At 40.5% G+C, this 26,714-nt stretch overlaps 2 protein-coding genes across 3 annotated transcripts; one reads left to right on the top strand and one right to left on the bottom strand.

Annotated features, from left to right (window-relative positions):
- Window positions 1-3,435: 3,435 nt before the first annotated feature.
- On the bottom strand, window positions 3,436-16,206 carry YIPF3 (Yip1 domain family member 3). The gene is made up of 9 exons (XM_060754028.2): window positions 15,999-16,206; window positions 11,678-11,878; window positions 9,965-10,071; window positions 9,174-9,219; window positions 7,703-7,795; window positions 6,437-6,568; window positions 5,811-5,924; window positions 5,137-5,260; window positions 3,436-3,886 (listed from the first exon to the last, which is right to left on the bottom strand). The coding sequence occupies exons 1-9, from the start codon at window positions 16,092-16,094 to the stop codon at window positions 3,783-3,785; spliced, it is 1,017 nt and encodes a 338-aa protein (XP_060610011.2). The 5' UTR covers window positions 16,095-16,206; the 3' UTR covers window positions 3,436-3,782.
- Window positions 16,207-16,544: 338 nt separating this feature from the next.
- On the top strand, window positions 16,545-26,205 carry POLR1C (RNA polymerase I and III subunit C). Of its 2 annotated transcripts, XM_060754031.2 has the most exons (9): window positions 16,545-16,658; window positions 17,622-17,693; window positions 18,305-18,412; window positions 19,282-19,414; window positions 19,537-19,653; window positions 19,904-20,053; window positions 21,921-22,070; window positions 22,665-22,781; window positions 23,578-26,205. In XM_060754031.2, the coding sequence occupies exons 1-9, from the start codon at window positions 16,590-16,592 to the stop codon at window positions 23,694-23,696; spliced, it is 1,035 nt and encodes a 344-aa protein (XP_060610014.1). In that variant the 5' UTR covers window positions 16,545-16,589; the 3' UTR covers window positions 23,697-26,205. The 2 variants fall into 2 exon arrangements, with proteins under 2 accessions (XP_060610014.1, XP_067320454.1); XM_067464353.1 differs by lacking the exon at window positions 16,545-16,658 and having other exon boundaries at window positions 17,633-17,713.
- Window positions 26,206-26,714: the final 509 nt, after the last annotated feature.

Here is a 26,714-nt window from a genome sequence, read left to right as displayed (position 1 = left end):
TGCCAATTGCAGTTTTTAATCTAGGAAAATGTACAAACACTATCTTAGCTAAGTAACAGTATTATTTCCATGAGAGGAGAGAGTGTAGAGGCATCTGGCAAAATTCCTGAGAGCAATCATTTCAGCACTGCGGTTGAATACTATTTTAATTGGCATTAATAAAAGCATTACTCTAGTCCCACAGAAAGTAGTGATAGCTTAATATAAGCAGCATCACATACATTTAACCTGTTATCCCTAGGATCATGGACTTGAATTCACTCAGTAGTGCCTGTCAATGTTTGTCAGTGATTTATGATTCTTGATGTAATTGGAAAAGTTCTCAGCAACTCTTTGGTAAGAGTAACTTCTGCAAGAATTGACTTGGTAGGGAAATAAGGAGAAAGTGGCACCAGTCTTTTCCATGCACAAATACTATTTGACACACACGTTTTGCATCTCTGAAGGTGCAATTCTTAGATAAATCCAATTCCAAAAAAAGGGCTTAGTAAGGATAATTTTGAAAAGATAGGTTGAGGGACATAAACAGCCTCTATTCAGAGCTCTTCAGTATTCCTTGGTTGTTGTTGTTCATTCGTTCAGTCGTCTCCGACTCTTCGTGACCTCATGAACCAGCCCACGCCAGAGCTCCCTGTCGGCCGTCACCACCCCCAGCTCCTTCAAGGTCAGTCCAGTCACCTCAAGGATGCCATCCATCTTGCCCTTGGTCGGCCCCTCTTCCTTTTGCCTTCCATTTTCCCCAGCATAATTGTCTTCTCTAGGCTTTCCTGTCTCCTCATGATGTGGCCAAAGTACTTCAACTTTGTCTCTAGTATCCTTCCTTCCAATGAGCAGCAGGGCTTTATTTCCTGGAGGATGGACTGGTTGGATCTTCTCGCAGTCCAAGGCACTCTCAGAACTTTCCTCCAACACCACAGCTCAAAAGCATCGATCTTCTTTCGCTCAGCCTTCCCTAAGGTCCAGCTCTCACATCCATAGGTGACTACAGGGAATACCATGGCTTTGACTAGGCGGATCTTTGTTGCCAGTCTGATGTCTCTACTCTTTACTATTTTATCGAGATTGGACATTGCTCTCCTCCTAAGAAGTAAGCGTCTTCCGATTTCCTGGCCACAGTCTGCATCTGCAGTAATCTTTGCACCTAGAAATACAAAGTCTGTCACGGCCTCCACATTTTCTCCATTTTCCAGTTGTCAATCACTCTTGTTGCCATAATCTTGGTTTTTTTGATGTTTAGCTGCAACCCGGCTTTTGCGCTTTCTTCTTTCACCTTGATTAGAAGGCTCCTCAGCTCCTCCTCGCTTTCAGCCATCAGAGTGGTGTCATCTGCATATCTGAGATTGTTAATGTTTCTTCCAGCAATTTTCACCCCAGCTTTGCATTCATCAAGCCCCGCACATCGCATGATGTGTTCTGCATACAAGTTAAAAAGGTTGGGTGAGAGTATGCAGCCTTGCCGTACACCTTTCCCAATCTTGAACCAGTCTGTTGTTCCGTGGTCAGTTCTTAACTGACCACGGTAGACATCTGCAACATTCCTTGGTAGACATCTGCAAACATTTTATCTTCAGAGGAAGCCCAAGACATTTTGGTGCTTGAACTGAATGAAGAACAGAATCTTTTCTCCCCCATTTTATATACAAAAACTAGACGGACACTTGAATTCTATAGTGCGAATGATAATGTCTTCCAGTGCAGAGGGAAGGAGATTATGTTGGGGGCATAAGTCTGCAGGTAGGCCACGAGGAACAGAAAACTCTGCTCTTCATCCCTTGGCATGTGCTGCCTGAGAAGGCCATCTTATTCTGCCAAATGGTAGGGCTGGAAAGTGACAACTTGCAGCACCACCTACTAGCACATTTATGGACTTTGTGAATTTATTCATACTGTGCGTCGTAAAGATAAGAACACTAGAACTATTAACTTTTCTTGGGTGTATCAGAAGATAACTTCATGTCCACATCAACTGAGGGGTTTTTTTTTTTGAAGACAGAGTTTAGGATATATGAATTCATCCTGCACCATCCTGTACTTGCGGATGTACTTGGGATCACTACTATATTTGGACCCACCGACTACAACTGTTTCTTTTCTGGAAACTAACTACAGATTAGCAGCCAATGGCTAATGGACTGGCACTGGTCTAGGGAATACTAACATTATGTATGCCACATACGTAATAAAACTTTTTAAAAATACCTTTCCCCTCCCAGTTGAAATCCCGACATTGTATACACCCGCAACTTCTGGTGTAATTATTAAACAATAATATTAATGTAGGAAAATTTCCTACACAGACATGCTTCACTGTAGGGCAGTATTTCAAGTTACGGTAGAGTTGGAAGAGACCACAAAGTCATGCAATCCAATCTGCTGCCATGCAGGAATATATGTGTTACTTTAATGGCAGCCTTATATATCTTATGTTATCACATATTTTAGGGGGCAATTGCTGTGCACACTCAATTTATCATTTAATGAATGTTATTTGCTTTTAGTATACATATTATTTTGAAACTGAGAAATTCATCTGAAAAAGTTTGGAAACCTAAACAGGATAAACTTTAAGATTGATATTCATGAAACATAAACCAAATGATAGGATTTACGCTTTATTTATACTAGCTTTAAAAGTGGAAACAAGTGGTTTCTTGATTGAATTATTGTTCCGTGGTAGATAAGAACTATTGATTCCTGCAGAGAAACTTCCACTCTCCTCTGGATACTGACCAGTATTTGATGAGATTTCTAATAAATGTTGGGAAACAAGTGTTTTTCTTGCTACATAAATCCCAATTTATTTATTTTTCTATTAATTGTGAAGTACTAAACTCATTAAAATAAGGGAGTGGGGAAGTGGCTGTGAGAAAACATGAGCAAGTGTAAAAAATGAATTTGATTTTGACTGTCGTGGAAGCCATGTTGTATACAAAGGACTAGTCCAGTTAACAGGAACCTTTGTGTTCAGTGCATAAAAAGGAGTGGTCCGACAGTTGTAAAAGCAGATTTCTACAGTCAGTGACAGCCAAAGCTAAAGCTTAAATATGATGTTCTGTAGTGGAGGTTTCCAGAAGTTTAAGCTGGGGAAGGTAAAACAAACTTCTCACTGAATCCTAGGTTGTCATATGACAAAAAACCAGACCAAAAAATAGAGTCAGTCTCAACACAAGATATGGTACTTAGTGTGCTATTCAAAGACTGATTTAAATACTTCCAGTCTGGTGAACATGGAAAGGTTTTCTTGTTGTGGTGAGAAAGGAAGGTGGTCATCTGCCATGTCCTGCCTCAATCAAAGTCCAAGGTTGCTCACGAGACAGGAAGCAGCTTGGGCAAAGGGATTTACCAACACAGTTTTGATTAGGTTTTAAAACAGAACAGCAAGGAGTCCTCTGCTGTCCTTAATTTACAAAAGTAGGGTCAAATGGAAGAGATTGCTCAGAACCAACATCCATTTAATTTAATTCTTCTCTCAGCAAAAGAGAGGATTACATGTACACTAGTTAAAAAGACAAGAGCAAGCACGAAAGGTATGGAGGAAAAGCCTGGGCAATCCCAGCTAAATGTGAATGGGCCAGGAGAAAGGCTCTGCCTCACCCAATCCAGCAGAGGCTGGACAAACACAGTTCCTGTGAAGCATGCTGAGAACCTGCAGCTCTCACTGCCAAGATGAGGTTTGCAGACAGAACCAAGTCCTGCCTCTGTTCCTTCTTCTTTCTTCCCTGGTAACAGCAGCAGAGTATATGACCCATGTAGAGGCAGGGAGAACGCCAGAGTCTGTAAGGCTACGAGATCAGCGCAGCAACAGGTCTGGTAGTTGCATTCAGAACAGAGACAAATGGAATGTCTCTGGGAACTCTTTGAAAAGGTTCCAAATTGTCCAGTATACCTGCGAATGATAAAAGCAACAGTGTGGGTCAGTACTAAACAATATCTGTTATTAGTTCATAACACATCTCGTTTTATTTGGGTCATTTGCCATCTCAGTATTTGCAGACATATGCATTTTGTCCTTTGCATGTTATTCCCTTGACTTCATAAGTGTTGACTTTGCATTATTAACACAGTAGGTCACAGAATTATGTGGAAATGCTGAGCAGCCAGGTTCTGGAATCTGGCTGCAACTTTTCATAACAGATAAAATTAGAAAGGTCTGGAGGAGGGGCACAGGAGTATCAATTCACCCCAACCAAGCAGAGGGTGTGAAAAGGAGAGAGCTTAAAGGCTAAATAATGGAAAGCTTTAACTCTGTTTCTCAACTGGGGGGGCTAGGACCTCTGGGGGGTTGTGAGTGGTTCTAAAGTATTTTCTGTTGGTCATGGGGGTTCTGAGTGGGAAGTTTGACCCAATTCTATTGGCGGGGGGGGGGGGGGGGGTTCAGAATGCTCTTTGATTGTAGGTGAACTATAAATCCCAGAAACTACAACTCCCAAATGTCAACGTTTATTTTCCCCAAACTCCACCGGTGTTCAAATTTGGGCATATTGAGTATTTGTGCCAAGTTTGGTCCGGATTCATCATTGTTTGAGTCCACAGTGCTCCCTGGATGAACTACAATTCCAAAACTCAAGGTCAATGCCCACCAAACCCTTCCAGTATTTTTTGTTGGTCTTGGGAGTTCTGTGTGCCAAGTTTGGTTCAATTCCATCATTGGTGGAATTCAGAATGCTTTTTTATTGTAGGTGAGCTATAAATCCCAGCAGCTACAACTTCCAAATGACAAAATCAACCCCCCCCCCAACCCCACCAGTACTCAGATTTGGGAGTATTGGGTATTTGTGCCAAATTTGGTCCAGTGAATGAAAATACATCCTTCATAACAGATATTTACATCACAATTCATAATGGTAGCAAAATTACAGTTATGAAGTAGCAACAAACGTAATTTTATTGTTAGCGATCCCAACAACATGAGGAACTGTATTAAGGGGTCACACCATTAGGAAAGTTGGAATAAAAACAGTGCTAGAACAGGATGGTGGTGTGGAAATAGTGGGAATTATGATAGCTGGGCTGCATGACCTAATTTTCAGCTGTGAATTGAGCAACATATCTAGTCTTGAAAACCTTTGTCTCAACACATTAAAAAAGCAGAGGAAATTGAATGAAGAATGTGTGACCCCCCATTCCTTCTCTTACCTTTTACAACTTTATGATAAGCAAAGTGCAGATAGAGGAGGAAGAGCATGTGCAAGGCAGCAAGTACTCCGCACAGGATGAGTCGCTGGGTATATCCCACTGTGCGTGACACCAACACAGCAATCTAGGAAAGACTAAATCTTAAGGTTCATAGACTGGCTTTAAAGCATAAATGCACCGAGATGAGTTGATCCCTTTCAGTCAGAGTAACTACCTCTGGAAGGGAATCCATTGCTACAATGTATTGGATGTGGTTTAGTTTCTCATGAATGGCTTTTTCAGCCTTTCATTCCCCTTCTCTCTAATGACAGGTTTCTGTCATCAGCTATAACTATACTCTCAAGGTACGATTAGAGTTAGAGTATTTAAATTAGATTTTGTGCTGAATATAACAAAGCTGAGGAAGTGGTTACCACTGGGTAGTGACAAAATATAAGGATGATGTACTGTACACCATTAGCAGAGGACTTTGGAAGATCATGAAATATTTCATTTATAACAATTTTATTTATTTATTACCCACTTCTGTATCCAAATTTACAATTAAAGTAGTAAATTTCATTTTACCACATAATTCTTTATCTATTTTATTTTAATTTTTAATGTAAACCACTCTGGGTCCCATATTATTAGAAAGGCAGGCTATAAATCTAAGAAATCAAATATATATTTACCATCCTTAGTGTAGAAAGGCCGCCAATCCCCAGCCAGAAGATATAAAAAAGGGAGTGAAAGTGGATGTTGTAAGTGATAAAGAGAGTAATGCAATGCCCAAAAAGTCCATAGCCCTGAAAGGAAAAGATCATACAGAATTTTAGTGTGTGAAAATGCTCAGACAGAAACAGCTGCAATATTAATTGTACCAAATGCTTCCTTGAAAACAGCCTTAAGCTGCAATAGCTTAAGCGTAGTTAGTGAGCTGAAGCTAAATGTCCTATTTTTGTCTACCAACTATAGTCATTAGAAGAATGTCAGATTCTGCCTGAGGCATATCTAGCTCAATTAGCAATTCAACCACCACCCAGACCTGTGGAAACGAATTAATTTCTGTTTGGAAGTTAACAAGAATTGCCTGGTTTCCCTGCCATTTCCTCCTCCCTTCACCAACATGGCTTACAAGAACAAAAGAACACGTTGCCATTGTAGATTCAGGTCAACCCTATCCCTACAACTATGATAGTTCTTAGTTATGAGAAGATCAGCCACTTATCATACCAACAGGTAATGCTGAGAGCTGTAGTACAAAATAGCTGGAGGGTACTAAGTTGGAAAGAGCTGAGCAGCTGGGAAGTTTACTCACCAGTAGTGACAACATTTGCACCATGGTAATCTGAGCATTGCACAAGTATGCCAAGAAGTAAATGAAGGAGGAGACGCCTATCCAGTAACCAAAACAAGTGCCAATTGCTGTGCCCATCAATGTCCCTTCCCTCTGCATAAAAAGAAACAGATAAGAGAACTTACAAGAAGGTAAAACTTAGAAATTAAGTTATCAAACAGTATCACCCATAGAGGGTCCAATGTAAAATATGCAGTAGGCCATGTATGGGCAAACCCAGGCCGGAGGCCGGATGCAGCTCCTCGAGCTCTTTTCTCAGGCCCTCCTCTCTCTCACCATCCTATTCCTTCTTCCTTCCTTCTCTCTTTTCTTTCTCCTTTCCTCCCTCGCCCTTTTTACCTCTCTCTTTCTCCTTCCATCCATCCTTTCCTCCCTCCCTCCCTCCTTCCCCCTCTCTTTCTCCTCCCTCCCTCCCTTTTGCCTTTCCTTCCTTCTCTCTTTTCTTCCTCCCTTTCCCTCCCTTTCCACCCGTCCTTCCTTTCCAGCCTTCTCTTCCTCCCTCTTGTCCTCCTCTTTTTTCTTCCTCCTTTCCTGGGGAATGTTTAGTTGGGAGAAGAAAAGGTTGAGAGGGAACACGAGAACCATGTTTCAAGATTTAAAAGGGTGTCCCATTGTGGAGGAGGAGAGGGAAAACTGACTGTCTGCTGCTCAGAACTTCCTGAGAGTAAGAGCTGTCGGAGAGTGGCATAGGTTGCCTGGGAGTATGGTGGAGTCTTTTTCTCTGGAGGCTTTTCCACAGAGGCTTTTTGTGTGGCAGGGGGTTGGACTGGATGGCCCTTGGGGGTCTCTTCTAGCTCTAGGATTCCAGAATTCTTTATCAGGAGAAGGCAATATGGGGACTAATGGATACACTTTTTCTCTCCCGTCCACCATCTCATCCTGATGAAGGCCAACCCTTTTGGGATCCAAATGTTTCCGGTCTTTGCTTTACTTTACTTTTTGCCTCCGAAAAAGAATAGGAAGGGGAGAAAAGGGCAAGGAGGGGGCTTGGGGTGAACCCCCTCCCTCCCGGCCCACCCACCCACCCCACTTTGGCATGCCATGCAGCCCCCAAGTCAGAAAGTTTGCTCATGCCTGCAGTAAGTATTACAAGCACCTCAGAAACACAACCTCCTGTAATCCGGGAGCATTCATAATACCTCAACATCTCTCCCGGCCCCTGAAAGCTCAAGGCCAAAATAGGCCTCTGGGTAGTTGCTTGTCTGGAAAACAAGATGCACTACTTACAATAATTGTATCTGATGTCTTCATTCCATGCAGCAATATGGCAACCAGCGTGAAGACCAGCATGAGGGGACCATAAAGCTCGCCCGCTATTTTCTATAAATGAAAAAATGAATAACTATTATTGGTCAGCATTTTAGGAAGTCCACCCAATAAATTATGAAGAGTGCTATAAAAGCTGGGAGGAGAAAGCACAGTCTATGCTGCCCCCACCCCCAAATTTACTGTGACTCCTTAAGTCCTTGAACACCTCCAATTTAATTACACCCCAAGCTTTCATTCTTTGTCATTTTTCATCCAAGGAATGGGAAATAATTTCTGTTCACATCTGAGTTGTGTTTGTGCTCTCTTTGGGACTAAAATGTGGAAGTCTGACTTTTTTGGGGAAAGCATCTATAGTCCATTCTTAGTTGCCCACCTTTCTTAAAAGAACTAACAAGAGAAACCAGTTGTGCAATTTCACAACAGCAAATTATTACTCATCCTTTTCTCATAAAAGACTGCTCAATTATCACACATGATATGGAAACTCATGACCTACAGTGGGTTACTCATGAGCACAATTTCTGAACATCCTTTATGTTCAATTTTGCTGATGCTATGGCATCAGATTCAGTGGCTGACGCAGCTGCGGTCCCTGGATTTTTGGGCTCTTCCCCATGGCCTCTGGAATTCATCATCACAAGCAGTCACAACAACAGGTTTTGCATGTTTTCATGGACCTTGAAATTCAGATTTGTTAAAGGTAGGCTAGCTCCTCCTGGAAATCAAATGCAGTCTGCCAACCCAGATGCAACCAAATGCACTGTGACATCAGAAGAGTTGGCATCAGAAAAATGGACGAAGTCAATAGAGAGAAAATGGGGAATGGAAAAGAAATAGTGAGAAAGGAAATGAAAGCATTTTTAAAAATATAACAGTATTCACCATTCAGTGAACTGATATGATCTTTGCTAAAAACGATTAACCGTAAACTGATGAAGAGAAATTAGAATACATGGCACGGAAGCAAAGGGGGTACACAAGAACTGGACTGCTGTTTTTATTTTATTTTACTTAAAGCATTTATATTCTGCCCTTCTCACCTGGAAGGGGACTCAGGGCAGAGCACAACATAAATACAGAAAAAATTCAAAGCCAGAATAAAAACAAACTATAAATATACACAAACATTAAAATCAGTTGTATCAACTTTAAAATCAAATTGTTAAAAACCATCTAAAACTAGCCATGAGATGTGATTCTATCAAAGTAATTTATAAACAGTAATTTATAAACAGTAATTTATAAACCTTTGTGCATCCATGATGAAAGACACATAGGATACTGCTCTGTTCATCAGCTTCACAGCAGTGGGAAATGAATTGCAATATAACCCTGACAGACCAACCCCACAAATTCATTGTTCATTAGACACTGCCTCCTCCATAACGTTAAGGAAAACTTCAACCTAGTTTCTAGCATACTAGCTCACCTGGGGAAAATTAATCATCTTCACAGGTATCATGGATTCCATCAACCTATAAAAGAACAAGATGTACAGAACACTTCTAATTGGCATGAAAAGGGATTTGGATCTTTTAGATAACCATATATATATATTAAAAAATTATGTGCATGTATCAGATATAAAAATGGGTATGTGCAAACCAACCAACAACTCGATGCTATATTATTAGAAACTGAGTGTAAAAATCTTCACAGTTTATTATCTATAATAAAAACAATTCTGCTAAATTATAGACAAGAAGTCTTTCTGGGGAAGGTGAGAGCGGTTACTGAATTCAACAGGAATTCTGTCTGCTCCGTGTAAATAAATTATTCTAGAGTAGAATTTCTTATTTTTCTGCTATAGCCAACAAACTAGTCATAGAAGTTGCAGGGGACAGAAAGGAAGCTTAACAAGAGTTTGTCAATGTATAAAGACAGATTAATAGAACTCTGATGTGTGCTCAAAAAGAATCGCTCAACTGACATTTTATGGCTCAGTTCTGGTTCATGCAAAGGATTGGAAATGTTTGTCGTTATCCAAATAACGTACAACCAGGAAAAAGAAGTCTTGATTACCTCCCACAAAGCAATGTGATTTTGTTCTTAGAACCTGAATATTACTTAAGAGAAGAACAGAGATGTTGGGTGGCAGATCATTTCCATACCAGATTAAGCTGTTATTACATATTAATAGAACTTCCTTTATAAAGGAGGAGTTGTGGTAGACTAGAGAAGCTAGAGATGTGGGAGGTACAATACACCCAGTTTGCTTACCGGTTCCGAACTTGGTTTGGCTCCACATCAAAGTAGGGCCTGAGGATATCTATGTTGGCATATAGATTGAAGGCTTTCGAGGCTTGTCTTTTCCCTGCCTGCCACATCTGGGGAATGCAGGGGGAAGGGGGATTGAGAAATAAAGAGAAACAGCAAACAGAGACCTTGTTTTTCAATGCTATAGAGTTAAATGACTGGTTTATTAAATTACCATAGATGTAGAAATATAGTTGAAAAGTGTGTCACTTGAACCCCATGTACCACCCTTATTTTGAATTAAAAATGTACTCATTATCTCTTAGGAAGAAATTTCACCAAGTTTTTGTACTCTTCCTCCCCTGGCTCCCCCCCCCCCCCCCCCAACCATGATGAAATTGCTGGGAAACCTTTTCAATGAAGGCCACATCCAAAGTGTGTGGGTACAGCTTCCAGTACGATTCCCTCAAATGCCTTTTTTTGACCTAAAGCTTTTCCACAGAGATTAACACTGATCTCACATTTTAGGACAGTCCTCAAACTAAGGGCGGATACAGCCCTCCAAGGTCATTTACTCGGCCCTCGCTCAGGGTCAACCTAAGTCTGAAACGACTTGAAAACACACAACAACAACAATCCTATCTCATCAGCCAAAAGCAGGCCCGCACTTCCCATTGAAATACTAGTAAGTTTATATTTGTTAAAATTGTTCTTCATTTTAATTATTGTATTGTTTTTAAGTGTTTTTGCACTACAAATAAGATATGTGCAGTGTGCATAGGAATTCATTCATGCTTTTTTTCAAATTATAATCTGGCCCTCCAACAGTTTGAGAGATTGTGACCTGGCCCTCTGTTTGAAATGTTTGAGGACCCCTGTTTTAGGACACAGAGAATCAAAGTAGGACTTCTGCAGTTGTGTCCTGTAATGTTCTCTTGCTATAAAAATAATATTAATTTGGGGAACTGATTCCAGGACAAGTTCTCCCTATAGGAAAATACTTCTTAACAGTGCAGCAAGCTCTGCCTTATTATTAATTTCTTGCTTAGAGAGTTTAAGAAGGCAGCTTTCTCAAACTGTGCTCCTCCAGGTATTTTGGACTTTGGCTCCTAGACATCCCAGCCAGTTTACTAGCTGTTAGGAACTGTGGGAGCCAAGGTCTAAAACATCTGGAGGAGCACAGTTTGAGAAACACTGGTCTAAAGCATGATTAGCCTACAGAAGGGATACCATTCTAGCTTTTTCAGTACCCCCCCCCCCAAGATTTGTAGGATTTAGGGGTACAGGACATCCATGAAAATGGGAAGCCTGTAGATTTAAACAATTCTTTTTGTACCTGACACTCTCTAGGTCACCTAATGTGATTCTGCAATCAACACGTGCCAGATGTTAACTATAGAGTTGCAGTAGAGGACCTAGGGATTCCTAAAGATACTATTTATTTAATCAAAACTGATTAAACACAGCTGCTGGAACATCAGCTTGTACAGACCAGGAGTTTGAGTCTCAGGCATCTAACCTTAAAGTGGCTACCCTGACTCTGTGTATGGCATGACCTACACTAATTTAAATAACTATAAATTATCCCTCTAAATTGGGCAATAAACATTAGTCAAGACTACAATATGGAAGAAACATCAAGATACTATTTCCAAAAAATTGGAATAAATTAGAAACATGTGGGAATCAGGATTTAAAACTTTGATCCTCAGATTTGATAAAGAAAGCTGTGGTTACCTCATCAGCAACTTGCCGACTCAACTGTCCCTTAAAGCCCTTCATCCCCAAGAACTCTCCATCTTCTTCATCAGCAGCTGCTGCTTCTGCATCCACCTCTTCCTCTTCCTTCATACGTTGATGCATCTCACCCATGTCTTCAAAGCTGGAGCCAGATGTGTCATCCATGTTTTCCATGTCAATTACAGCAGAACCTCCACCCTGAGCAAGGTGGAAAGATACAGTGAGACCATGCACAAACATTTACCTTGACTCGAGAGGCAGCACAGCCATGAGAAAGAAGGCTGCAATGAATATCCTACAATAATCTCTCTCTGTAGAAAAAAAATTACAGGCATTGATAACAATCAATGTAAACTCAATTCTTCATACTTGTCTTTGTGTCAAATGGGAAGAGCAAGAGGAAAGCATCCTTTTTGTTGGCTTCATTCGATGTATCAGTAGATGCTGAAAATTGGGAAGAGTTTCACCATTGACAGTAATTAAGAGTATATTCTTAGGCTAGATCTACATTGCTATATAATCCAGATTATCTGCTTTGAACTTAATTATATGAGTCTACACAGCTGTATAATCCAGTTCAAAGCAGATAATCTGGATTTTATATGGCAGTGTAGATGGATCCTAGTTAACTGGAACCATGGGAATATGTCCCCTGCTTCCATTCCCATCATACACAACTAGGGAGAAGGCTCAAACTTTGTTTTGTTATTTGTGCTTTGTTAACCTTCAGATGAAACTATTGTAAAATGAAAACCACAAAAGGTTCCTTAAAGTTCAGATATTCCTTCTAGTTGAGGACATTTAGATCCATTAGATCAGTGGTTCTCAACCTGTGGGTCCCCTTTTGGCCTATAACTCCCAGAAATCCCAGCCAGTTTATCAGCTGTTAGGATTTCTGGGAGCTGAAGGACAAAACTTCTGGGGACCCACAGGTTGAGAACCACTGCATTAGATAAAAATAAAAGGAAGGAAGTCCAATGACTTTGTGAACTCCTGCAAGCTGTTTTAGGTTGAGGAAAAGTAAATCAGAACTTGGGGGAAAATTCACTAGGCTCAAAAGAAGGTGAAATTGTCTCCCTAGTCTCCTGGACAGTCTTTTCACTGGAAAAAATCCTAACTTTAAAAAAAACAACAACACCAAACCAGTGCACACCAGGGGTATATGCATACGGTTTCCAATATAGTCCCACAATTGCCCTCTTCTGACCTAAAGCTTTTCTATAGTGATTAATACTGTTCTCACATTTTAGGATGGGGGAGACTAAATTAGCGATTCTGTAGTTGTACCCTGCTGCTATAAGAACAAGATTACTTTGAGAATTGGAGACAAATCAATGTCCCCCATCCGCCAAAGGCTTCAAACCCTCTAGAAATGTCACATTTCTGTGCATTACCATAGGAGGTCTAAACGTTTAAAACATATGTTGGCAGAGTGGAGTTCTGGGATGGTTTGCAGCACAAAACTCCTCTTTCCACCCCACAAAAACCACTTATCCCATCAATGTTTTGTGACAAGAGGTTTCTGGGAATGTGTGCTGAAGCAAGAGATCTTACTCCTGATTTCAAATTGAAACCATTTTATGGATCTGAGAACAAACATTAGAGGCATGCCTTCTATTTTCAAGACCGTTACAAACTAGTGTCAAAACAATGCCTTTAGACAAACATAGTATCAAACCCAAATGGCTTGCTTGAAGTTGTGGGAAATCTTTGTTTTTCCAGATACACTGGACTGTCATCCCCACAATATCTTGAAGGGCAAGGTAGATCAGAGATTAACCCAAACCAGACTGACAGTCAAAAGTTTATTGCTTCATAGCGAGCGTATATTTCTACAATAAATAACCTTTCAGATGGAAGAGATATTTCTACAGCCTATAGTGCTATGGAGACAGGAAGGTTAGTTAAGTTAGACCATGGAACTAGTGATTATTTAAGATTATTATAAATTCATGGTATAACTAAAATTGTATGGAATTGAATAAAGTCTATTGAAATGGAAGCTATGAAACATGCATATGATCAGGTTGGGCAGGCAGAACAGACTGCCATTTGAAGACCTGGGGTCAAACGGATAATCAAAACATTCAATTAGTTAACTCAAGAATTTTGGCAGAAAAAACCTAATAATCTTTTCTATTTGTACTAGAAAAATTATTGTTTATGGGATAACAATATGTGGAATCCTTTTAACTCATGAATCTGTCCAATTCTGTGTGTAATTCGATGACTTCAACATACAATTGCAAAAAGAGACCATTTAAAGAGGAAGCCCTTTTCCAAAATGGGAGAAAATTTAAAAGACTAAATAAAAGGTATCATCCACATGAGTTAGAAAGTGGCACTTGCACATATGTCTTCCATAGCTGTTGCAATTGCAGGGCTTTTTCAGTTGTTTGTGTAATCAAAGCTGACAAGGCAATAGCTCCACAACAATAACTAAATCTGTGCCTAAAGAAGAAAGCCTAGAGCAAGTGCATGCCATTGGAAAGGTCAGCCACACAAATGTCATTGCAGAGAAGCTGTATTGACAACTCAAATCCGACAATATTACTCAAATTTAACATTTCTGTAGTTTTATCTTACAAGTATATTACAGGCATGAATAAGGAGAACTAAATCAGCCTTATGATGTTTTCATAATTTGAACCAATACTGACATCACTTCAAAGTTCCTGTTAATAATGGGTACATCTCAACTGTAGTTAATGCAATTTGACACCAATGTAATTACTGTGGCTCAATTCAATAGAAATCTGGGAGTCATAGTTTGGTGAGGCATCAACACTATTCAGCAGAGACCTTTTAAAACTCCAGTTCCCAGAATTCCATAGCATTAAGGCATGGCAGTTAAAGTAGTTTCAAGCTACATTTAATTGTTGCATTGGAGATACATTCAATATTATAAATAGAAATACCACTAATAATAAAAATTAGTGCAATCTATCCGGAGATCAGCACTGAGGCTCATCCCTTTAGTATCTAGAATAAAGCTTTCCAAAATGTCATGATATATTATAGTGTCTTGGTTGCAGTGTGTAGGTGTGTTATGTGAATGTAATGAGAAACCTCTGAGTATGTAAAGTAAGCATAATGATATATATTTAAAACTATATGGTTATAAAAGGATGGTTTAAACTCTGGTTTTCCAGTGAAACTGAATTAGTGGCACAAAATGATGCATGCTCCAATTCTGTGGAACTCATTGCCTCCATACATTAGAGCATTGTCGGAGTTGCGACCTTTTGTAAAGGCACTCAAGACTTGGCTGTTTGGTTGTGCATTTAAGTAATCAGATCTAATTTGCCAAATAGTCACTGTTGAATGTTTTTATGTTGAATGTTTTTATATTGTGTAAATGCTATTTTAGATTGTAAGTCGCTCGGAGCACCTTGGTGGAGAGTGACTAATTAAGAAATAAAGTGAAGTCTAAAAAGTGTGTCACCATGAAATGTTTGGAAAGCTCTGCTCTAGAGCTTCCTTCGGCAACAACCCCTTTGATCTCTTATTTCAAAAACTTTATTTGTTATGTTTATTTTTCTCTCTCTCTCCTTTATATATTTTAAAAACGTAGCATATTCACCCGAGCATAATGGGTCATTCAATCTAATGCACATTTTAATTTTTAGCTGTGTAATTTATCCAAAAAAAAGACAAGCATTAGACTTGGGCAAATAATGTACAATTCTGTTATCATTACATTAAAAACACCAGATTTGGGGTTGGCCAAATGAACAGACAGTTACCAGAAGGCATTTCCATAAGTTAGTGCTTAGAACTACTTGAACAGGACACTGCTATTTTTACCCGTATGTACTCAAGTGTAATGCACCATTGAATCTAACAAACACATCAATTTGGACTATATAGCCATTTTAGTCCCCAAAAGGGGGAGCATTAGACTCAAGTAAACATGGTATTTCCTAATACATTTTAGGAGCACCTAAAGGAACTCCAGCAGGTTTTGAAGCTAAGAAGTTACCTCTCAATAGGTGGTTATCTACTAGAGGACTCACTCCTAACTAAGCCAACTAAATAAGTACATTCTCAAACACTCTCTCCTACATTGTTCTATATGACAGGACCTGATCCCAGATTATTTGCTTATCACAGATCATCTGGCAATGGAGACTCATATAATCCAGTTCAACCTGGGGTCAGATTCTGGAACATAAGGACAGTGTAGAAGGGACCTTACAAAACAGGGGCTTTTCCTGCCTGACGTTTTTGAAGCAGAGTTGGCGTCCAAAACACCTGGAAGGGAGGGCCAAGTTTGCCCCTGCCTGGTCTCTGGGCTAACTCCAATGCCGAAAGGTACCTGCATGTTGTCCTCGAAGGCCCCCCACTCGGCCACAGGCCCAGCCCTGGCTCCTCCAGCCGCCGACCCCGAGGGGACGCCTCCGGATCCGGACATCTTCCCTCCGGCTGCGAGGGAGCCTACGCTCCCGCTTCCCTGAGAGGAGAGGCAGGAAAACAGGGCCCAACTGAAGGCGAAGCGAGAAGGACCCGGATGTGACACCCAGCGGCGCTGAGGACGTGGAGGCGCGGCCCCTCTCGCGATATTTTACGGCAGGCGGCCTGTCGCTGGCGCCATCTTAGTTGTCCTCCTGGACAAGCTTAGCGACAACGGGCGAAAAAAAGGCAAAGTTTGTCCTCTCTGTTAAAGAGTGGTGCCTCATAAAACTACAGCTCCCATCATTAATGAGTATTGAGAGCCTTGTCAGTGAAAGGGGTTTCAAGCAGCATGAATTCTACAGCGAAGGAGCGCCACACACAATATGGCGTCCAAAAGGTTACGCGCCGCGTCACGTGACCCCAAGAGAGCGTCGCTTCTGAAAAAAAAAAACCAAAACATCCGGCGGAAGTTGGAAAGTTGATCTTTTCTCCTCCGGCTCACGTTGGTTCCAAGATGGCGGCGCCCGGGAGCGTGGAGGAGATGCGGAGCCGAGTGGTTCTGGGCGAGTTCGGAGTCCGCAACGTAAGTCGGGAAGGGAGAAAGGGAACCAGCAGCAGCAGGGGGGGAGCGAAGGGGCACTTCCAGGAGGCCTGCCTTGGACCCAATCCCCGCCACAGCCAGGCCAGGGAAGACAGCTGGTTCAGCTCACAGAGGGGCCACCAAGGAGGAATCAGTGCCGCTTGGCGCCACTTTCACAGCTGGGGATCAATGCTGTGGCATCTTCCACTCTAAACCAGACCGGACAGGCGAAAGCTAAAGCAGGCCTGGGCCAAGTTGGGCCCTCCAGGTGTTTTGGACTTCAACTCCCACCATTCCCAACAGCCTCAGGCTTGTTCTCCAAACGCTTGTTCATTTTAGTTGCCCTCCTCTGGACACATTCCAGCTTGTCAACCTCTCCCTTCAATTGCGGTGCCCAGAATTGGACACAGTCTTCCAGATGTGGTCTAACCAAGGAAGGAATAGAGGAGTAGCATGACTTCCCTGGGTCTAGACACTGTACTCCTATTGATGCAAGCCAAAATCCCATTAGCTTTTTTTTGCCGCCGCATGACATTGTCGGCTCATATTTAACTTATTGTCCATGAGGACTCCAAGATCTTTTTCACACGTGTTGCTCTCGAGAATTTAATGGCCTTGTAGCTTCAGAAACCATATGCAAATTAGTAGATCAAGTGAGACCTACTAATTGGGCCCTCTAGGTCTTTTGGACTCCAAGATATCTTATTATTCATGTCAAAGCAAATACAGGTATTCCATAAACTGAAAGATCCCAAAACATTTCTGATCTCAAGCAAGCGTTTTGGATAAGGGATCCTCAACCTGTACAGTATAACTTTCAGTGCTCAGTTGGCCCCTTGTGTCCACAAATTCAATTGTCTATGGCTTGAACTAGGGGGATTTTCCTAGCTCTGTCTCAGGCTGACCCTATGATTTTCTCTGCAATGTATATGTTCCAAGCATCACCTCTTCCCCTCTTTTTTTCAGGCCCACACAACAGACTTTCCCGGGAATTATTCTGGATATGATGATGCTTGGGATAGAACTAAGTTTGAAAAGGTGAGCGTACTTCTTCTTAGGTATCTTGAGGGGCTAGCATGATAGATCTTGATAGTAACCAGTAGAGATTTAGAACCTTTGTTTTGTTTCTAGAAATTGCTTTATCTATATAGTATATATTTGTTCAGCCAGTAGTACTGACATGTCTATTGTGAGGTGGAGGGATTTATGGTCCAGGTGTAAAAGATACAGGATAGATTTCAATTCAGCAGGGATTGATAATTGTTGTATCCTGCCTCAAGCTATGTGGAGAGGCAGGTAACAAGTACAATGCATTGTTGTTGTTGTTAAGTGCACTACACAAAGAAAATTCCCTTTGACCTTGGTATCTCTGGGGCCCACAAGCTAAATCTGGAGGATACATATGGCCTGGGAACTGCATTTTGCCCATTCCTGCTGTAGGATTCTCTTTTGCAGAAATACACCTAAAACAGACTGGAAGAAAGTAATTGATGTGAGGATTTGATTGTAAGCTGAATATATTTTTTCAGTGGTGTCGATTACTCAAACACATCCCTGATTGCGAAGTTTTTTTTACTTCTTGTTCTTTTCCAGTGAATATATTTTATCCTTAAGACTACGCCTGTTTTGAAACTGTTTGTTTCTTACAGAATTTCAGAGTAGATATCATCAGCATGGATGAAAGCACACTGGAGTTTGACATGGTGGGGATTGATGCAGCAATTGCTAATGCTTTCCGACGCATCTTGCTTGCTGAGGTATTCATTAGATTAGTACAATGAGTAATAAGGCACTTTTGGGGCATTTCTCTGGGTTATGACTTAGTTGGCTGGGTTTGGCTGCAATTACATTTTTACAAGTACAAGCTGGTCATTCTGAGTTATTCCAGAAGTTTCCCTTAGAAGTAAATAAAATGTTGAAGAAATATTGAGAGGGATGTGTGGTACTGTTTCATTATCCTGATGGAGGCCATTAATGTCATTATTTTATATGGTTTTATATATATGGTTTATGTAGTGTGTTTATACAGTGTTTTGTTTATTGTTTATTTGTCTGGGTTGGGGATGATGTTGTACTCTTGTATTATGTAATTTCTGTTTTTTAACCATTTGTTTGCCACTTTGTGTCTCACCTGTGAGAGAAAAGCGGATAAAAATAAATAAATAATAATAATGATAATTTCTGCTTCTTATAATTTTTACTGCTTTAGACTAAACTTGGTGGAGTGTGCAAAATCCTAATTTGCAGTCATTTAACTATAAGTAAAGTCTTTACAATTATCAGTGGTACGTTCTAGATGGTTTAACCTTTTCTTGGTCAGACCTTCAGGAAATGCATGGCAAATGTGTTAAATTGCCTAGTTTCCTTGTGGAGGCTTGATATATTGCTTAGAAATAAGGGAGTTTTGCCTCTCCTAATATAGTAAAGTAAGACTTTGGATTTACACAGTAGATTTATATTTTAGATCTTCTCGATACATGGCATGAACAAATAGCATTATACCTTCAGAATCCCTAAACAGATTCAGCTGAAATAAATAGATGTGTTTATTTATTGTAGACCGATGCTTTGCGATACTGTGGCTGAATATCTCTGCTTAGCAACAGATTTATTGTCTCTTCCTTAGGTGCCAACCATGGCTGTTGAGAAGGTCTTTGTATATAATAACACCTCCATTGTGCAGGATGAAATTTTGGCTCATCGTTTAGGACTGATCCCTATCTGTGCAGATCCTCGTCTCTTTGAATATAAAAGTGAAGGTAAGATAGCCAAGTATGCATTTGTAGGGGGACCAAAACTGATGAAGCTATGTGCTAAAAGAAGTTAATGCCAGAGCATAGGCTGTGTTTGGAGTTTTCAGTCTCTTTCTTTTCTTCTGCAGAGGATGAATGTGATGAAATTAACACTCTGCAATTCCAGCTGAAAATAAAATGTAGCAGGAACCTCGAGGCACCTAAGGAATCATCTGACCCGAATGAACTCTATATTAATCACAAAGGTAAAACATTTGTTTTGGAGTCGTTGTCCTGTATTCTGCTGTTTCTTGAGCACTGATTCTAGACACCCAGTGTCTCAGTTCAGTCATTTTTTTCCATTTCTGAATCTTACTTTATGGTGTTTGTTGCAGCAAGTTGCTGTCCACAGTTGCTACTTTGCTTTGATTGGTGATGGAGAATGGTGCCATAGTTTATTCAGCTGTCTGCTTAGTAACAAATGTTTTTTCCCCGTGCCCTTTTTTATCTTTACAGTTTACAGCAAGCACATGGAATGGGTGCCACTGGGGTCTCAGGCAGACAACATGAATGCTGGCTTCCGTCCTGTTCATGACGACATCCTCATTGCTCAACTGCGGCCTGGCCAAGAGATTGATGTCCTTATGCACTGTGTAAAGGGCATTGGTGAGGTGGCAAACACTCCTCTAACATTGTGGGATGTGGGACAAAACAATGCTGGAGTTTTGTTTTCATTTACAAAATTTGGGGCTGCAATTTTCCTGCTTGCTTTTGGACTACAGTGATCTAGAAGAATTTTTGCTGAGATTCTTTTCACAAGGGTTTTTATTTTATTAATGTTTCTCTGTATTTAAGCACTGTGCCTCTACTGTACTGTAGATCAGTGCTTTTTTAAGCTATAGGTCCTGACCCCAAATGAACTAAATTTTGGGGTCCTGAAAAATTTGGCAACAGTAAAAGGTTTTCTGAATGTCATCTAGTGGCTGTTTCAGACATTTATATGAACCTGTAATGTACAGTGTTTGTTATTTATAAGTTATTATCATGAGTCCCTTTGGGGAGATAGAGCGGAATATAAATAATAATAATAATTATTATTATTATTATTTGCTCAGCCATGATATTTATTTCCTTAGCCATCATAGCTTTTAATCATTTTTATAATGTTGTCTGATTGTATGTTTATTGATATTTGATATTGCTTGTTTTTCGATGCTTATTTTAACCTGTTTTGTTGGGCATGTCCCTTTGTAAGCCACCCCAAGTCCCTTCAGGGAGATGGAGGCGAGGTATAAAAATAAAGTTATTATTTTTTATTTTATTTTATTATTTGCGATATTTCTATACCGGCCCTCTCAACCCTGAAGAGGACTCGGAGCGGTTCACAGTGTTGGCAACAGTGTTTACAGTGGACTCTGCAGAAGATAGTTCAGCTGTACTTAATAAAAAAGAATATCAGCCTCTTTATCAAGCTGATTTGTTATCAGTAATTATTTGATTTCTATACCTATGTTTTAATTATCTATATGCCTGGGGTTATGTAAAAATTTCTCATGCAAAAAGGGGTTGCTAGTGGAAAAAGAAGCCCTGCCATAGATGACTAACAAATGTGTGTTAAATAGCAAACATCATTGGGTGCAGTCCTGTGTGACTCAGTGTAGTGTTGTAGCTCCACCTGTGGTTCAGCAACCATATACCTCCCCCAGCTTTATCTGTACAGCCTTAGAGAACCCCAATCCTGTGGCCCTTCTGTCCTCATGGGCCAGATCAGAGAAGCACCTGGCAGTGTCCGAGTGGCCAGACATGAAATGAGTATATCAGCTTTTAGGTCCACAAGGTTCTAATTGCTAGTCGTTTTGCATTTGGCTTTGGGTTATGTTCCTGCATGTTTTCCTATCCTACCCAGTCCCCATGAGGAATAGCGGTGGAAAGCTATATGGCAAATTGGAGGCCAGGAGTTGGGCACTGTCCAGGGAAGAAGGGAATGCCAACCTCTTTTTTTCGTGTCAGGGGCGACTTGAGAAACTGCAAGTTGCTTCTGGTGGGAGAGAATTGGCCGTCTGAAAGGACGTTACCCAGGGGACGCCCGGATGTTTTGATGTTTTATCATCCGTGTGGGAGGCTTCTTTCATGTCCCCGCATGGGGAGCTGGAGCTGACAGAGGGAGCTCATCCGCTCTCTCCCCAGATTCAAACCTCCGACCTATCAGTCTTCAGTCTTGCCAGCACAAGGGTTTAACCCATTGCACCACCAGGAGCTCCATGCCAATCTCTTTAGGACCCCAAATGCACAGGCCAAAGAGGCATACCTGCCCTTTTGTGTCGTAACAGGATGCTAGATCATTTGTGGCAATAAAACTGAATTTTATTGTTCTTCTGAAGAGGACTGACTGCAAAATAATAATAATCAAGTACCCCAAATCTCTCCTTGTTTCTAGTTTTTGTTTGCTGCTTCTATCCTACTCACCAGCCCCAATTTTAATTGTTTTTATTAATTTGGGTTTTTGACATAGCATTATGTCCTCTGTCAATAGGTAAAGACCATGCAAAGTTTTCTCCGGTGGCCACAGCCAGCTACCGCCTGTTGCCAGATATTACTCTGTTGAAACCTGTTGAAGGGGAAACAGCTGAGAAACTAAAGAAGTGCTTTTCACCTGGTGTTATTGAAGTTGAGGAAATAAAAGGTATTTTGTACTAACTTCCTTTAAACTCTATCAATCACAGATCTTGTTTACTGGAGGCAGGGGTCCCATTTGTAGAATATACAGGCATACGTCAGTCTTGTTGATTCCCAGGCGTTGAAAGGGAACATTTTCCTACAGTTGTGGGAGTCCTGCACTTTTAAATCCCAGGAATGTAGAGGGCCAAGTAGCCTAGAAAATAGTCATTGGAGTATTATGGAAGTATTGGTTGCGGCTCCATAGGGAGACATGATTACATTCTCTTCTGAGCCTTTTGGAGGATTGTAGTGGATGGCAGCACAAAATGGAGTCATTTCATATCTAGTTATAGCTCAGGCATGGGCAAATTGTAGTCCTCCAGGTGTCTTGGATTTCAACTCCCACAATTCCTAACAGCTGATGGCAGTTGAAGTCCAAAACACCTGGAGGGCCGAAGTTTGCCCTCCCCCAAAAGCAGGTTTTTCTTTTTCATGAAACTATATTTTTCATTTGGGATGTAGCAGTGACTGGTGAATGATTGTATTGCAGTTAAAGATTGGGAAGATTCCATAAACCTCTTAATTATTTTGGATCTCAACTGTTGATCTCTTTCTCTAGGGAAAAAAATAGCAAGAGTGGCTAATGCTCGACTGGACACGTTTAGTAGAGAAATTTTTCGTCATGATGACTTGAAAAACCTTGTGCGTTTGGCTCGAGTACGAGATCATTACATTTGTGAGTAACCTTTTAAATGCTTGTTGCTTTTGATAGTTCTTGAAGCTCACTGTGTGACTGCTTATGTTACGATCACTGATGTATATGTAATGCTTCAAATTTTGTGTGTCAAAGAACTAAGAGTGGTTTCTCATGCTTTTAAAGCTATAAAATGGTAAAGGTTTCCCCTGAAATTGAGTCTAGTTGTGTCCGACTCTGGGGGGTGGTGCTCATTTCCATTGGCATTGTCCATAGACACCTCCAAAGTCATGTGGCCAGCATGACTGCATGGAGCGCTATTACCTTCCCCCAGAAGCTATAGCTTTGCATAAAAGCTTCTTGACTCTAAATGTGTAGATGCTTGTTAAAATGATCAGTTAACTTTATTTGTACTCATAGTTTGTTTTGAAACTTTAGCTACTTTTACAGTCAGATGTAATCTACAAAGAGAGGATGATGCTTGCTTTTGGGTGCTTATACAATTGTGAAAGTATACAGATGTACAAAAAAGTGAGTTGCTCTCTTACCCCATTACAAACTAGTATTGCTCGGAATGTTTTGGGATAAAATACATTTGTTATTTTTAATGCTTAATGAGAAGTTTCAAGTACATATCTTGTTTGTTTTTTTGGTGATAGCTAAGGACCATCCTCCTGTGTTTGTGTGAGTGCATATATATTCTAGATAAAACAATGGATCATAGTTAGAAGAACCCAATCTTTGGGAAAGTTGGCTGTTTTTGTCTTATTTGTAAAATATTATGCACAGTCGCATCACTATGTAATACTTAAACAACAACAGAAGTCTCTCTTTTTAGTCTCTGTAGAGTCAACAGGAGTCCTACCTCCAGATGTATTGGTGAGTGAAGCAATTAAAATATTGATTGGTAAATGTCAGCATTTTTTGGAGGAACTGAAGTCTATCCAGAAGAAATAATTTTAAGGACACAAAACTCACCGGAAAAGTCTTAGTTGAACATTCTCTAGCTGCATTTTGAGAAGGAACTCCAGTCAAATCTTTACCAGCTGGTACATCGACAGGAGATGTGAAAGACTGATATCCGTTCCACCTGTACTTACTACTACTTAGTAGTCGATGGCTGAAATGTAACATCATCATGGAACTTTTTGCAAAGACCAGAATATATTCATTTGGAAATTTTATCTTTTGACAAATATCCCACATGACGTGAAAATATTGTGAGGAAATTGAGGTGCAAGCTGCTAATAATAAACTCCTGTCTTTTTATGTCTGCCTTGAGGACTATGAAAAAGCTGGATCATAGACCCAACTTGTAGGGTGAACTGTGCTGCATAGTTCCTTAACATGAGCCTTCAGATATGTATGGCCTGGATCATAACCACATTGCTAGAAAGTAAAGTCTAACAACACAGTACTTTTCTTGTGCTAGTTAACAAAGCGGTATCGTTCACTTATTGTGAATGTCCATTCATACTTGCAAAGAAACTATCTATGAATATGTTCCTCTGTGAAGGAAGACATCCAGGAATAGAATTTACCCCAACCACCTAAGAAGGGTGGGTAGGACTTCTCATGTGGGGGACTGATAATTCCCCCCTGTAATCTGTTAGTGCCACAATTCTGCTCATCAGCTACAATCATTTCCATCATTCATGGAAGTGTCACTCCCCAACACACACATACTGATAGCTGGGCTGGCATTGGTCTATGGAGCCGCCACATTGTATTCTGTAGCGCTGCTGAAGCCTAGACTGCTATTGATCTGTCTGTCCCTCAGAGTGGTTGCTGGCAGGAGAAAAGGATTTTCTGCTTGTTTAACAGAAATTTGTGGCACATGGTACCAGTGTGATGGAAGATTCAGTAATCAGTAGTTTCCCAATTTCTCCCAGACCATGCATAGATGTATAGATTCCTGTAATTTTTCCAATTTCTGAAATTACAGTTTGTTTTTTGGTTTTTTGGGGTTTTTTTGCACAATCAGACACAGATGTGATAATTTCTTTCCAGTTTAATATCTTTCAGTTTACTCTGGCAGGAAGATGTTAATGTACTCTTTTCGCATAAACAGCTGAAGTTTCTCCTGTTACAAAATACCTTAGAGTACTACTTTTTTTAAGTGGGAAAGAACTTGTACAATGTACTGGTTTTGTGATTTATCTTCATTGTTGTTTTTTTGTGTGCTTTATATTGGTTACGATTTTAATTCATTTTAAATTTATCTATTGTATTTGTAAATGTTTATGTGCCTTTTAACTATTGTAAGTCTTGAATTTAAAACCAAATGTTTATTTTTAAAACAAGCAGCTTATTTATCAAGAGATCAAGCTCCTCTACAAAAAGAATTCCTTCCATTTCCATATTTCAGAAAGGAAGCAAAATAATTCTTCAAATTCATAATTTGTCAGTCATTTACAAATTATCCCTAGTCCTCAAGGAGCCCGGTGTGTGCATATGCAGGAACACCAAGGCAAAGCCTTTTTGGCAGATGGCCATCCAGCCTTTGCTTAAAACCCTCCAGGTAAGGAGATTCCACCACTCTCCCAGGCGGCATATTTCACTGTTGAACAACTTTTACTGTCAGGATATTCTTCCTAACATTTAGGTGGAATCTTTTTTCCTGTCACTTAAATCTATTGCTCCATGTTCTACTCTCCAGAGAAGCAGTTCCCAAATTAAGGCCCGTAGAATGAATCCAACCTGCCACGGTCTTTTCCCCAGCCCCTACCACTACCATCATGCACTTATGGTGCATGAATGTGGTAGTGGCAGTGGCGAGTGTGCAGTGAGAGCAAGTTCGTGTGTGGTGGTGGCAGGGTGTGTGTGGTGTGTTCGCCAAACAGTGCATGCACAGACACCTATCAACAATTAAAGTCTGCCCCTTCCCCCAACAGTCTGAGGAACTGGCCCTCCATGTAAAAAGTTTGTTTTTGATGCTCTAGAGCAGGGGTCCCCAATCCTGTTCCCTTCTCAATGTGACATCATGTCTCCTTTTAGCCATCTTGTCTGCAAACTAAAAATACCTAGCTTCCTCAGTCATACGGCTTGGTTTCCAAACCTGTGATTATTTGGGTCTTCTTTGTTGGGATTCAACCCCACACTGCCCTAGTTTCAAGTCCTCAATGAGGAACAGGTTAACTTGGAATAGGCTGAAGATTTCCCTTCCCCCATGTCTCCTGTATGAGAGTTGGGAAATACCAATCACTACATCTCTGTGACACACACACACACACAGCACACACCAAGGGATAAAGAGCCAAAGTCAAAAATTAAACCTTGCAGTAGAAAAGTATCCATTCTACACAACCAATCAGAATGAGAGCAGAAACAGAGAGAAGAAATAGATACATGTTTCCCTCTCTTGAAAACTTAGAAGAGTTGGGTGTTAAGAGTAGCTCAGACCCAATTTTTTACCATTAAGAAATGCAGTTATTATTTTTGTAAATAAACCTTTTGTGTTTTTTAAGATTGGACTCTGCATGTTTGCCTCCTAAGCTCTAAATTCTTTATAGCCACATCACACGTCACTTTTATGCTCTGTTTGCTGTGGGCTGATCCTCAACTTTTAGTATTTTGAATGCTCTGCTTTGTTTTGGGTAGTTTTCCCTAACACCCTTTCCCTGGACACATTCCAGCTTGTTCCTATCTTCCTTGAATTGTGTTGCCCAGAACTGGGCACAGTATTATTCCAGGTAAGGTCTGACCAAAGCAGAATAGAGTGGGACTATGACACTATGCACTTACTGATGCAGCCTAGAATTGGATTTGGCTTTTTAAGCTGCTTGTCTTGAGATATTCCAACAAAAACAACCAGGCCATGAAAGACGTTACACAGTCTAAATAGATTTTCCACGACAATTCTAATTTAAATGTTTCGCCCTAGATAACTGACATCTTTGCCACCAAAACAGATACAATGGTGGCTGTTGGATAAAAGTACCGGCGGGCGTTAAAAACTGCTTGGCAAGACAAAAT

This window comes from Anolis sagrei, chromosome 1 (assembly GCF_037176765.1).
Source record: "Anolis sagrei isolate rAnoSag1 chromosome 1, rAnoSag1.mat, whole genome shotgun sequence".
Taxonomy (NCBI): domain Eukaryota; kingdom Metazoa; phylum Chordata; class Lepidosauria; order Squamata; family Dactyloidae; genus Anolis; species Anolis sagrei.
This window is presented reverse-complemented; position numbering and strand designations above follow the sequence as displayed.

What these genes read in the sequence shown, in the direction of transcription:
- YIPF3 (XM_060754028.2), bottom strand. Translation starts at nt 16,094, where the DNA reads ATGTCCGGATCCGGAGGCGTCCCCTCGGGGTCGGCGGCTGGAGGAGCC. An exon ending in CCAAACCAAGTTCGGAACCG is followed by an intron (nt 9,220 to 9,964) that starts GTAAGCAAACTG and finishes GTTCTTTTATAG; the next exon opens with GTTGATGGAATCCATGATAC. An exon ending in AGATGATTAATTTTCCCCAG is followed by an intron (nt 7,796 to 9,173) that starts GTGAGCTAGTAT and finishes TTTCATTTATAG; the next exon opens with AAAATAGCGGGCGAGCTTTA.
- POLR1C (XM_060754031.2), top strand. Translation starts at nt 16,590, where the DNA reads ATGGCGGCGCCCGGGAGCGTGGAGGAGATGCGGAGCCGAGTGGTTCTG. An exon ending in GACGCATCTTGCTTGCTGAG is followed by an intron (nt 18,413 to 19,281) that starts GTATTCATTAGA and finishes TCTCTTCCTTAG; the next exon opens with GTGCCAACCATGGCTGTTGA. An exon ending in AGTACGAGATCATTACATTT is followed by an intron (nt 22,782 to 23,577) that starts GTGAGTAACCTT and finishes CTCTCTTTTTAG; the next exon opens with TCTCTGTAGAGTCAACAGGA.